The 13,339-nt window shown below is 53.7% G+C and overlaps 1 protein-coding gene across 1 annotated transcript in view; it reads right to left on the bottom strand.

Moving 5' to 3' along the window:
- Positions 1-2,203: 2,203 nt before the first annotated feature.
- ATP2A3 (ATPase sarcoplasmic/endoplasmic reticulum Ca2+ transporting 3) overlaps positions 2,204-13,339 on the bottom strand; it is a 36,609-nt gene continuing 25,473 nt past the window's right edge. Inside the window, exons 16-22 of the mRNA XM_042780475.1 lie at positions 12,925-13,127; positions 12,269-12,354; positions 6,752-6,891; positions 6,094-6,211; positions 5,447-5,564; positions 4,991-5,063; positions 2,204-2,267 (exon numbers count right to left, since the gene is read on the bottom strand). Coding sequence (XP_042636409.1) covers positions 2,204-2,267; positions 4,991-5,063; positions 5,447-5,564; positions 6,094-6,211; positions 6,752-6,891; positions 12,269-12,354; positions 12,925-13,127 — 802 coding nt within the window. The remainder of the gene's footprint in view (positions 2,268-4,990; positions 5,064-5,446; positions 5,565-6,093; positions 6,212-6,751; positions 6,892-12,268; positions 12,355-12,924; positions 13,128-13,339) is intronic.

Raw genomic sequence — 13,339 nt, forward strand, 5'->3', positions numbered from 1 at the left:
AACAGCAGTGAAAGAGTGACATATTACTGGAAAACTTGCACAGAACCAGGCAGTGTTTCATTCCGCTGTACATAAGGTCGCCATGAGTCAGAGACGACTCGACGGTACCTAACCACCACCACCACCACCCTTGGCTGGCCCACCTCAAAGGCCTAGTAGAGGATCCTAGATGAGGAACATGTAAACGTTTTATGATCTTAGAGGTAAACCCACAGAATAGCCAGGGCTGGCAACCACTCTGTGGAGCGCAAGGAGCACCGAGTTCAGCCCCAGGCCCAGCCCTGCCTCCAGTCAAGCCATCAACCCCTCCCGGTCTCAGTTTCCTCAGTGGTGACATGGGAATTGTAAGGGGCTCTGAATGCATGCACTCTCTCAAATGCTGTCCACAGAAGGAGCCTCCCCGCCCCCCACCATGAGGCCTGCTGAGTCCTGTCTGCCACCCCGGTGTGGCTCTGGAAACGTCAGTGCCTCTCTCAAGCTTCCTCTTCTAGGGAGAAGGAATCATTCCTGGTGATTTGGGGACCCCAGGCCTTTGTTCCCTATTTCCTGGGGTGTGTATGGTGGTGTAAGGAGCTCTGGTGGTAGAGTGTGTGAGGCATTTGGTTGCTAATCAGAAGGTCCGCAGTTCAAACCCACCAGCTGCTCCATGGGAGGAAGATGGGGCAATCTAATCTACTCCTGTGCAGGTTTACAGCCTTGGAACCCAATGGGGGTCACTATGAGCTAGAATCATCTTGATAGTAGTACATGGGGTGGGTGTAGCAGGTAGATCCCCACGTAGACACCAGGGGCAGACAGTGGGGCCAGATTCCAGGAAAGAGATGCTGACAGTTCTCTGCTCCCAGGCACACAACCTTTATTTCTCTACCAAACAGCATGTCAGAGGTGGGTACAGGGCCCTGTCCCCACCAAGACCCCAACCCCTTCAGCAGGAAAGAAGCAAGAGTCTCTCCTGGGCACCAGAAGAGGGTCCCCTCCCCAACTCTGCCCCCTCCAGCACCTGCCCTAAGAGAAGGAGGGGGCACCCGGACAGGGGTGTCAGTGTTGATTTTCATACAATCACTTGACCGCTCTCCAGGTGGGGTATGGACTCCTTCACTCCCGGCCGTCTTCTATGCTTAGCTAGTTTTTGCCAACGGGGCAAAAGCCGAGTGAAGAGAAAATTTCTGTTCTTCAAACCCTATTTTCCTATCATCTGACGTGATCCGTGTGGAGCTGCATCTCTCCAGAGGAGGAAGTGCCTTGGGCAATTAGCAATCTTTCGTGTCATCCTTCTGGGTCACGGGGTGTGGGGGCACTAAGGGTGAGGCCAAGAGTTGAAGGGGGGATTTGGTCCAGGCCTCCCTGGCCACCCCCACAGAGGGGCACTGCATTGGTGTGGGCCATAGGTGCGCGTGAGACCCAGAACCACCCAGCACACACCTGGAAGGGCACAGTGGTTAGGACCCCAAGGATGTCTGGGACCTCAGGGGCCAGGGACATGGGCAGCCAATTGGACTTCTGTTTGGCAGACCAGGCAACACCGAGACATGGTAGGTCTTATTCCTTAGGACAGGGGTACCCGTGCCTAGGAAGTTACCGGAGCTGAGGGAGGCAGGCTGGGTTGTCTTCCTGGGTTGTCTCCTTACACCAACCAGCCTCCTGTCTCTCTTCTTGTGTCCCTCTCTGACTCCAAGGTCTGTACATATAAACAGAAACAGGCTCAAGTCCTCATGAGCCGACTTTGTGGAGGCAGAGCAGAGGGGACCCTCGCTGTGCACAGCTGGGCCCAGATGTTCAGGTTCCCCTTGTGACACCCCTCCCCGACCCTGACGACCAAGCCCAGGACCAATCACTGAGGGAGAGGTCAAAGCTGGCTAAAGTGGCTCCCAGGGGTCCTCTGTCAGTGCAGACACTGGTCACCAAGTAAATGCCCAGCCTCCAAATGAGGGAGGCAGGTTCCAGAACCTCTTATGGGTTTGGAGTGGAAAGGCTCCGGCTCTGGTGCCAGCTCCAGCTTCCTGGTAGCCCCATCCCAGGCTGCAGCTCCTGCAGGAACTCGGGAGAGTCCAAGAGACATGAATTACAGAGGCCCCAGGTCAGATGGAAGTGGTTCAGGTGAGACCCCAGCAGTGGGCCTGTGGTGTGTCCAGCTGGGCCGGGGGAACAAGCGGATGAGCGTGGCGGGCAGGGGTGGGACGTGGGGGTGAGTGCTTGGGCACCATCAGTCTGAGGTCAATGTCGGAGACTCCACTCTGCTTCCGGCACTCACTTCTGGCCTTTTTCTTCTAGAAGAAAAACCCCAGAGCATGGTAAGGTTTATGTGTGAGAGCACACTTCTAGGCTGGCTCCTTTTGGCCCCTTCCTCAGCCTTTTCTCACATTATGCTTCTTCCAGAACAGCTCCCTCCTCCCACAGCATCAGTGACTCCAGAGCTCTGTCTACCCCCAGAGCCCAGCTGTCTCTCCTGAGTTCCACTCCCTGGGTGTTCCCCAGCCTCCCTCATTGCACAGGTTTCGCTGATTCACCCCCTTACCCTGAAGTGAATGATCAGTTTGGGGAGCCACCACCCACCCATCATCACACAGTCCAGAAACTGCTCCCCCATTCCATATACCCAGCATTTCCAAGGCCTGCTGATGTCTCCCCATGAATCTCTTGTGCACATCGCTTCCTCCACTGCCCCACGAGGTCTCAACATCTCCGACCCTGGCCCCAGCCGCCAGTCGGCATCTCACTCCACCACCACCACCTCTGGGATCACACAAAAGCCCAAAACTGATCCATATCCCCTTTAAGGGCTCCCCACTGCCCAGAATAAAGTGCATGCTTGCCTTGTATCCTGACCCGCTCAGATCTAGTCCCACACGGCCTCTCCAGTCTTCACCCTCCCCACAGCCTGGTCCACAAGCCTCCCGCTGGACAGCTGCTCAGCCACACGTAGGCAGAGCCAGGAGGTGGGGCAAGAGGACCCCCTACCCCACTGGGGTTGACCCGGATCCACAATCTTCCCTAAGGCACATCCTTGTAAATCATGAGGGAGCCACAAATGTCAGGCCTCAGCAAAACTTCCCTAAAAGGCCACCCAGCTGGCTTGGCTTGGGAACATAACAGGGTCCGCTCTCTCACCCCCGCCCTGTCTGGTTTTAGGAGGCCCAAGGGACACGGCCACATGGGGCAGAGCACACGCCTCAGGCCTGTCCTTCCACCTCTCAGAGGTGGCCACAGGCACCCTGCCTGCCTGTGTCTGTCCTATGGGCCCCACAATCACTCCCAACATCTGGGCACCACCCTCAAGCTGTACCTTGCCCCGACAACATCTCAGGTCACATCTCAAGGCACTCTGGGCTTGGATTCAGAATATCTTCCCTAGACCCTTCCCAGACAGGCTCAATATTCCCCCCACCAGTCTCCCTGCCTATAATCTTGCCCTCACCCATCTTGCCATCTCCCACGGCCCCCACTGTCCTGAGGATAATATCCAGGGTCCTGGCCTTGGCATGTGAGGCCCTTACTAACCTCTGGGCCTCACCTCTCTACCCTGCACCCTGAACTCCAGCCCCACTAGATAGCCCCTTCTCTACCAGATTCACCCTTTTCTTTTCCAATCATCACTCAAATTCTGCCTTTCTAGAAATCACCCCTGACCCGGAGCAGGAACTGCTCCCTCCCCTGCCCTTCTAATCTACCTCCATGTGCTAGAAACCCTTTGTTGGGCCAGAGAATCACCAGCCAACCAGCAGCCAATGCTAAACAGTGTCCAAGAGATAGGCTTTTCCCCATTGGCTGAGAAATTTTAGCCATGGCAGAACGCTCCCACTTTTAAATTTTCCTAGAAAATTTTACTGCACCCCTTGGCAGTATGGCCACTACGGAAAGCTCTTGAGGAAGACAAAGAAGCCACCTGTGCTGTCTGTGTGTATCCTGGCTGGTTTTGCAGGTGAGTTAGGGAGGTCCAGTTCAGCCAAAGGATCTCCCAGCAGACCACTTTTGTGCTCTGGACATAGCAGGGGTGGCCTTAGGCCTTTGACGCATTTCTTCCTCCTCATCTCCCTAAGGCGCTCTGGTGGCACAGTGCCTAAGGCATTTGACTGCTAACCAGAAGACTGGTGGTTTAAACCCACCAGCTGCTCCACGGGAGGAAGATGGGGCAACCTACTTCCATCAGAATTTACTGCTTTGGAAACCCAATGGGGGTAGCTATGAGTTGGAATTGACTCGATGGCAGTGAGTTTGGTTTTTTGTTTGTTTGTTTGTTTGTTTTGAGCATCTTCCCAGAAGTGGATCAGGAAGAACCTTATATGGACAGAATGGCCTGATCCCTCCCTCCATCCCCACACTCTCCACCCTGGGCTCCAAAAACATCCACTTCTGCCTCCAGGTGAGCCCCCCACATGTATCTTTTCACCTCCTCAATAGACATGTAGTAGGCTAGCTCTCCAGAGAGAGAAGGGCAACTTCTTTTTTTTCTTTTTTTTAAAAAAAAGATAAAATATTTGCAGTACTCAGGGGACTGGCCAGCGTGGGAGATGGGGGCCAAATGAGGGTTGTGGCCCATGGAATGACAGGCACTGATCTATTTATAGCCCCTTCCCCTTACGCCCTCTCCTGGGGCCAGGACACATTCTTGCCAGAGATGGCCTCCAAGGACCCAGCTGCCCCAGCACAGCCCTAAGCCGTCGCTAGGCCCACCCCAGCCCCTCCAGTGGCCACTGACTTGGCTCAAACATCCAGGAATGGGGAGCTCCTCCTGCCTCCTCCTTCTCTGAGCTGCTCTGATGATGAGAACAATGCTGCCTCCTTTGCCACTAGGAGGCTCAGAACTGCTTGCTCTCTCAGCCTTCCTGACAGAGGCAAGCAGCAAACCCCACGTGTCAGCTTGCTCCTCTGCACACTGGCCCCTGCCCATTACCATTTTGGAGTCTAGGCAGACCCAAAGCTGTTAAGCTCAGAAACAAAGACCCCTATCTACCCACCCACCCACCCACAAGGTGACACCAAAGAGGCCAACCCAGTGTGGTTTGGGGTCCAGAAGGTGGTCAGCAGCTGCCCACTCCATGCCTGGGAGACTGTCCTGAGAATGCCTGGATAAAGATGGACCAGGGTCAGAGGATTCAGACCACAAACCAGGCCCAGAGTGAGGGAACAGTGGTCCTGGCCATGCAGGAGTAAGGGCAAGTGAGGCAGGCAAGGCAGCACGGCCCTCAGCAGTGCCCCCCACTGCCCTGGTCCCTGCAACACAAGGCCCAAAGGACACCATGGTCACAACCAATAGAGCACCTTTGTGTTTTCCATCTGGTGATCCAGAGAGGCCAAGATGCTGAGACTGAGGCTCTGAGTGTGACTGGGACTAGCCCACAGCTACTTATACCTTGGTGCCCATGAAGCCCAGGGAGTGAAGGAGGCAGGGAGGTGGCTGGAGGCAGCATGGTAAGCAGGGCACAGAGGGTCTGGGCTTTCCACTCACCATCCATGTGGTTTCGGGACAGGTACTTGAGGGCCTCATCAAGCAGGATGACAGGCAGGGATATCTGGAGAACCACCACCCACTGGCGCCCGCTCAGTGGTGTCACCTGGAAAATAAGCTGGGGAGGGGGTGGGTTTGGTTGAAGGAAGGACTGGCCCAGGTACCCAGCAATGGACCCATTCCATCTGCTTGGGTGACAATGGACTCTCACAAGAATATCTGAGATGTCCCTTGAATTCCAACCCCTATATCTTTGCCCGTTCAATTTCTTCCACCTGACATGCCTTCCCTGACCCTTGCCCACATGCCCAATGCCCATCCATCTTGTTGGGCTGTGACAGAGATTCTGCAAAGTCCTTTCTTCTGCCCCAGACTCGGGTGATTCCCTGCAGCAGGGAGTCTTCACCTCTTTCGCTGCCCAAGCCTGAGGGCTCCTGACAGTGGGCACATCTGAAGACAGTGCCCGCTCAGGGCCCACGCACAGGCTACACGCACCAAGCACCTTCAGGTCCCCCGCCTCTCCATCCCCCAGGCGGGCTCCATCTCAGGGGACCTGGCAAGGTTCAGTGAGCAGCCCGGGGGTCTGTGACGTCAAAGGAAGATTTGGATCCTGTCATGCAAGGAGCCAGGTGGGTGGAGCAACTCACTGGCAAGGGCGGTACAAGCAGGATGAGGAAGTGCAGGGCCATGGACATGGCCACGGCCGCCAGCAGCCAGGGGTTCAGCCAGGGTGGCATCCGCAGCAGCGACTGGTTCTCCGAGACACTGTCAAGAGCACAGAGGGCTGAACCTGGGTAGGCTAGGGGGCCCTGCTGTGGGCACCCCCCGTATGAGGGAACAGGGTAGCCCATATCTCAGCACTGCTCTGTTTGGGGTTAAGAGCTTGCGAGATTGTGGGGAGGTTGGTACGGCTGGGAGGGTGTCAGCTGCCTGCCCGCCTTCCCTGTAGGAGCTTGTCCGGGGCCTTGGTCACCTTTCTCTGCCTTTCAGACTCAATCCTGACCCTTCTATTTCTTCCAACCCTTGGACTGAGTCATGGGCTCCTTTGTCCCCTAGATCTCAATTCTGGTCCCCAGTAACTGTCAGAACCCCCCTTGTAAGCCTCTCTCTCACTCAGCTCCCAATCCTGGACCCCCTCCCACCCTCAACCTTAAATTGTGGATCCCTCTGACCCTCAACCCCAATCCCGGACCCCTCTGATCCTCAGCCCTGAATTATGGACTCCTCCATCTCTCAGACCCAATCGTAAGCCTCCTCTGCTCCTACCCCTTCAACCTCCAATCCTGGCCCCCATACTCAGCTTACCTGTTGAGGGCATTGCACATCTCAATGGTGACCAGCACAGACAAGGCCATGGTCGTTGGGAAGCGGGACTCAAAGACCTCACAGTCAACGTTGTCATTGGCAAAGAGCGGGTTGTCCTTGGAACACTTCAGAAAGTTCCTCTGTGCCACAGTGAGGTCAGGAGGGGTTGGGAGAGAGCAGAGGTAAGAGGAGGGGTCCGGCTAGTCAGACAATGGAAGCCTCACTTTGCCCTCAGCCCCTACTCTGAAGACTCAATCATGACCATGGGCAAAGTGCTGCCATAGAGTGGGTCAGGGAGCTGGGGAGGGATGTTCACCTAGGATGAGGGCCAAACGGCCTGGGGGGCTGCAGGGTGCCAAGGGAGGGGTGCTCACCCAGAGTGGAGGCTGAGGGGCCTGGGGGCTGCATTGTGCCAGGGAAGGAACACGTGTGCAGGGGTGAGGAGGGCAGGGCTGCCTAGTGGATCAGAGGGAGAGCAGTTGGACACTTCCTCCACACAGTCTCATAGAGCTGTAGCACTCATTAAGTCTAAACCAAATACATCCACTTTCCCCCATACCAACCTCTCCTCTATCCCATTTCCTAGGATCAGAAGCAAAGATACCCACTCACCCACCCATAAGGCTGGGGAGGACAACAGGGGTTGGGAATCAAGGTGTGGTGGTTAAGTTTGTGTGTCAACTTGGCTGGGCCTGGTTAAGTGGCTGGGCACCTGGATGTAGTATTCCCCATGATGAGACTGGTAATCAACTCCGTAGTGGATTCTACTGTGAGCAGCTGAGTAGCTGCCTTTGGGTATGCAGTCTGCTTCCTATGTATAAACAGCATCTTTGGGAATGGTCTGTAGCTTACGGCACGCTTGGACCCTGTGTATAGCCGTGCCATTGTTCAGTAGCCTGCCATGCTCTGCCGACCTTGGAACTTACAATGGATTTGAATTAATGGCCTGCCATGTGGTTTGGTAACAGCGGGACTGTGCCATTTTATTTGTCGACCTTGGGCTTGTTAACCTCAGCAGCCAGCAGCTGTCTGAGTGAAGAGATGCCTCTAGCTTCAGTGGGCCGGAAGCAAGAGGCAGAGCAGAAGCCCAAGGTCAAGGGGCTTTTCACACAGTCCCTAGAGCCTGGTACTTTGAACTCGGGACTTCTAGCCTCCTGAACTATAAGAGAATAAACTCCTGTTTGTTCCATCCCAATTTTGGTACATTCTTGTCAGAGTGGTACTAGGTAACCAGAACCAAGGAGAAGGCCCACACTTTACCCTGGGGCACATAGGAGCTTGGGGTATAGAAGTAGGGGTGTTAATTGAGTGAGAAAGCAAATGAATAGGCAAATGTGAAAAATCAGCCAACAAAACCCTGTTTGAGTACGATCCAGCTTGGGTGGCATAGAGGGTGAAGGCTACCCACGCCCTATTCATTAAATGCAATTCCATTCCTGCCTCCCTCCATTTCTGCCACTAAGATGGAGCTCTACACCACCTGCCTTATGCTTATAATGCAGACAACTAAATCGCCAGAGCACAACCTTAACAACACCCCCAAATCCCACTGCCATGGAGTCGATTCTGACTCATAGCAACGCTATAGGGCAGAGTACAACCGCCCCACAGGGTTTCCAAGCCTGTAAATCTTTATGGACACAGACTACCTCATCTTTCTCCTCTAGAGTGGCTGGTGGATTCAAAGCAACCTTTTGGTTAACAGCCAAGCACTTTAACCACTGTGTCACCAGGGCGCCTTCTTAACAACACAGGGCTTTCTAATTAATAAGATGCTCTCAGAGTCTGAGAAACAGGGTGGCCTTCCGGTGCAGCCCCAAGGAAGAGCTGTCTTTCTGTTTATAATCTCACTCACAGAACCGGCTGTGAGAAGATGTTAAGCAGAACATTCAGGAGACCCTTTGTCCTGTTCGCCTCTACGTCATGGAGATGAGTGTGGATGTTCCCCGTCATTAACCAGCTCAGCTCTGTGATAATATCAGTCTGTCTTTGGAGTCTAACCAGAATACTAACACCAAATCAAACCCACTGCCATTGAGTCAATTCCAACTCACAGCAACCCACAGGGGAGAGTAGAACTGCCCCATAGGGTGTTCCAAGGCTGTGAATCTTTACAGAAGCAGACTGCCTCATCTTTCTCCCTCGAAGTGGCTGGTGGGTTTGAACTGTTGACCTTTATTCCATTAGCAGCGAATGACTTAACCACTGCACCACCAGAGTTCCTTAATCTGCACACAAAGATCTTTTAAAGGACGGGTTTAGAAATTAGCATGCGCTGGGACAACAACCCTCAAAGAATTTCTAGAATGACTGGCTGGCTGACCTGCTGCCCAGCAATGACGTTTTCTCCAGCTTGATAAGTACGGGCAAGGCAGCTCTGCCAATCAGAAGGGGCCGCTGCCGGTACCTTTCTCTTATTTCTCCCGTGGGATGAAAAGCAGTAAAAGATGATGGCTTCGCTAGATTTCTTATTTTAACAAAGAGATTAAGAATCTTATTTAAATCAACAATGGGTGTTTCTTGAAAACCAAGCATTTGGGGGCAAGTGCAGGTGTTTTAACTTGGTGCTGATAACACAGCAGGGAATTGCCCTAATGCTTGAACTAGCTCTACCCCCCCCCACCAGTGACCAGAGCACCAAGACCTTCTGCCACCAGTTAGGTTTCCGCTCCCAGTCCTTAATGGCTTCACTATACACATACACACATTTATACTTCTCCCATTCAGGCACATGTATGTTTAGATCCTTATGCACGTATAACACAAACAGGGAGGAAAATACAAACAGGACCATGCCATGTGTTTCAACAGATTCCCTGCTCTCGCCATAAACACCCTGCCCAATTCAGACCTCGGGGTTTCACCAGGGAGCACCTGCATGCTCCCATCAGCCCTCAGGTCGTGGATCACCGTACAGCACCCAGAATCGTTTCTTTGAAGATGCTCAGGACTGGAACTTAAGTCTCAGGGTTCACTGGGAACCCTTGTGGGGGAAGGAGCCCGTTTTCATTGGTAACACTATTGTTCTGCCTGCATTTTCCCTTTGCCTGCTTGAGTATTTCCTATTCACCTATGCTGCAAGACACCTTTTGGGTTTTATTCATTTAATTAACATTTATATAGCTCTTACTCTAAGCCAGGGCCCGTGGGTGATGCAGTTCACACACCCTTCTGCTAACCAAAATGGTGGTGGTTTCAGTTTACCCAGAGGCTCTCGGAAGAAAGGTCTGGCAATCTGCTTCCCAAAATCAGCCATTATAGAGGACAATTCTACCCTGATACACATTGGGTCGCCATGGATTGGAATCAACCTGATGGCAATTGGTAGGTGATCACGTGTCAGGTGTCAGTCTACGCACTTTACAGAAATTAACTCTCAATAACTCTGTGGAATAGGAACTGTTATCATCTTTACTTTACAGACAAGAAAACCAGGTAACAGAGAGGTTAAGTAGGTTGTCCAAAGTCACACAGCTAGAATGTGGTACAACCAGGCTCTACCTGCCATGCTCTGAACCATTTTGCTGCTCCTTGACAACTTCCTCCAGGACCCCTTCCTGAAATTTCAACAACCCAAGCTGAAAGTTCTACCTCAGGTTGACCCCTGACCACCTCCGAGTCCTATAGCTACCTGCCTTTTCTCCACCACTCTTCCCATCCTGAAATGTGACTGCCCATTTCCATGGCTCTCTCTCCTGCCACCTTGTAAGCTCTTTGTAAAGATTTTGCCTGTCCAGTCACTGCTATACCCCTTGCACTTTGCATCTGGCACATGAAACCACACCCAAACCAAACCAGGTGCTGTAGAGTGATTCCAACTCATGGCGACCCCATGTGTTTCAGGGGAGAGCCGTGTTCTGTTGGGTTTTCATGGCTGTGACCTTTTGGAAGCACACTGCCAGGCTTTCTTCAGAGGTGCCTCTGGGTGGGTTCAAATCCCCAACCTTCCGGTTAATAGTCAAGTGCTTAACCATATGTGCCACTCCAAGACTGTTGTGTCTGGCACACAGTTAGTGTTTAATGGCCATCTGTTGACCAACTAGATAAATGAGAAATGGGATGACTTGAGGACTCTTGGAAAGTTGGCACTGGGACTGGGGACTGATTGGTGGTGGGCATGAGAGGTGTCTAGCATGACTCAAAGAGTCTGGCTTGCACGACCAGGTGGGCAGTAAGACCAAGCTAGGAGATAGGGATGGAGGAGAAGGACCAGTTTGGAAGAAAGATGATATACTTGGCAGTGACTGCCATGCATCTGTGGGTCATCCCAGAGGAGATGTCCTGCTGGATATGTGGGGCTGAGGCTCGGAGATTTGGGATCCTTAGCATAAGGGATGGCAACTGAGACCGGGCTGGAAGAATGCAGCAGTGGGGGGCGGTTAGCACAACCTCCAGTGCCCACTCTGCTGCTCCCACAGGCTTCAAGTGAACACAGGAGCCCAAGGCTGGCCTGGGCCTTCTGTTGTGGCTTGGGGAGAGCATCAGCCTTTGGGATCAGGGTCTGGGGCCTGTGTTCTGCACTGCTGCAGAAGGGAGAGCGCCATGTATTCAGAGCTGGTGGGTGCCAGGAAAGCGACCCTGGGCTGCCTTCCGCCCAGGAAGCCATCCCATCTCTTCCTGGACATGAACACTGCACACTGAGACTCTCTGAAACCAGGGAGCTCCCACGGAAGATGGCCAGGGACGGCAATCCTGGCCCCACACTGCCATCAGAATGGGAAGACTGAGCAGGGCAGAAGCTACTCCACCAGGCTCTCCCGACCTTCCCAGGGATGGGGAAGAACCCCTCCCTGAGACCTTCTACCGAAAGAAGGTAATGAAGGCAGGCACACTCAGAGAAAGCATTCCTGTCACTTTAACCAGAACCTGCAACTGGCTTTGTGGTAATTGCCATGACGGCTCTTTCAAGCCAAGGACATGGTGCTGACTGCTTAGGTGGAGGGACAGGCTGACAGACAACGGCTGAAGGGTCCCCTTGCTTGCTTCCAGAGATGTGCCAAGCCAAGCTGGCTCCATGGTGGGCACCTGCCAGCCACTATGGACTCTTCCCCCATGCCAAGCCAGGTGACTTCAACAGGACCGTCCTCTGAACAACATCTGTTGGATGTGGGGAGGAGCACCAGGCAGGCCTCTCCCCTCCACACCCCATCCCCTCAGATTGACCCACTGCCTGAAGTTCCACCATGCCTTTGACCTCAGTGTTTTGGGGGCTCCCTGATAAAAGACAAACTTTTCTGGGCAGATATACCCCTTGGTCTCTCTCTAATTAACTGGCTGAGAGAGAGAATAACTTCTCTGGCTTAGAGGGCTGTGCTGGTGTCTCAAGGCTTCTTCTAGTGGCTTCTGAGCTTGGTTCTCCAGGTGGAAGATACTTATGTACATGTATGGGGGAGCTGGGGAAGGCAGTAGTTGGCCATCCGTGGAGCTCGGGCCTTCCTGAAATTCCAACAACAACTTGAGCTGGAAATGCTACCTCCCGTCTAACCCCAGTAGGCTCCCTGACTGCCACTTGCTCACCAGCTGGTAGAAAGTGACGTGAGGTCCCTCGGCATCATACAGGAACCACCAGGTGGCGGCAGCCACTGTGGCCAGGCCCACGTACACTGCAGGGAGGGGAGGAGGAGAAGCACTGTGGTTTGGCAACCATTCCACCTAACAAGTCCCTGATTTTCTCTCAGGGAATCACCCTTTCCCTCTCTAAGCCATGTGGATTGCATAGACCTACCCTCAGTACCAACGGTGGGGCCTGATTTGCAAAGAACCTCTACCACACCCCTGACAACAGTGACTGGCCAGGAGATAAGCAGGTGACCCAATATGGGTCAATGAGAACACGTCTGAGAGTTTGATCACACCACTGAGGGAACCGTATGGTAAAGGCTCTTTCTTCCGAATTTGGGGCTATAAGGGAGTGAGCATGAGGATTGGAGCTGCAGCAGCCATCCTGCTACCAGGAGGCATGCCTGCCTGAGAAGGGAGCTGAGGCAGAGCCCGTGATACTGTCTGGGGCCTGGATCTACCATTCCTGCAGCATGCATCTAATCGTGGAAGCCCACACAGTCTCTTTTGGCACAAGCCAGACTGAGTCACACTGTCTGTGGTTTGTAGGCCTAACTGATACAAGGGTCTTAGGAAGTTCCTGAAACCCCACTGAGGGCTAGGGCCCTGCTCACCACCAATCGCCAGATAGCGGAAGAAGAGCCAGCCACTGATGAGGGCCTCACGGGGGTTCCGGGGTAGCTTCTCCATGATGTCCAGGTCTGGTGGGTTAAAGCCCAGGGCTGTGGCAGGCAAGCCATCTGTTACCAGGTTCACCCAGAGCAGCTGCACGGGGATCAGGGCTTCGGGCAGGCCCAGAATTGCTGTGAGGAAGATGCTGGAACCAGAGTCATGGGCTGTAGCCCCCAGCAGGCCAGGCCCCCAGCAGACGGAGGGCCCAGCTCCTGCTCACACCCAGGCCACAGGGAACTCACCCACTGCCTCTATGGCAGCCCCTCGCCTCCTCGCTGATGTGTGTGCACGAGTGAGAGGTGTGCATACACATCTCTGTCTCACTCTGGGCTGGCCCTGTCTCCTCTAGACCTAGCT

The sequence above is a fragment of the Orycteropus afer genome, unplaced genomic scaffold (assembly GCF_000298275.1).
Source record: "Orycteropus afer afer isolate SDZICR_OR568_19922 unplaced genomic scaffold, OryAfe1.0 scaffold00042, whole genome shotgun sequence".
NCBI classification, from domain to species: domain Eukaryota; kingdom Metazoa; phylum Chordata; class Mammalia; order Tubulidentata; family Orycteropodidae; genus Orycteropus; species Orycteropus afer.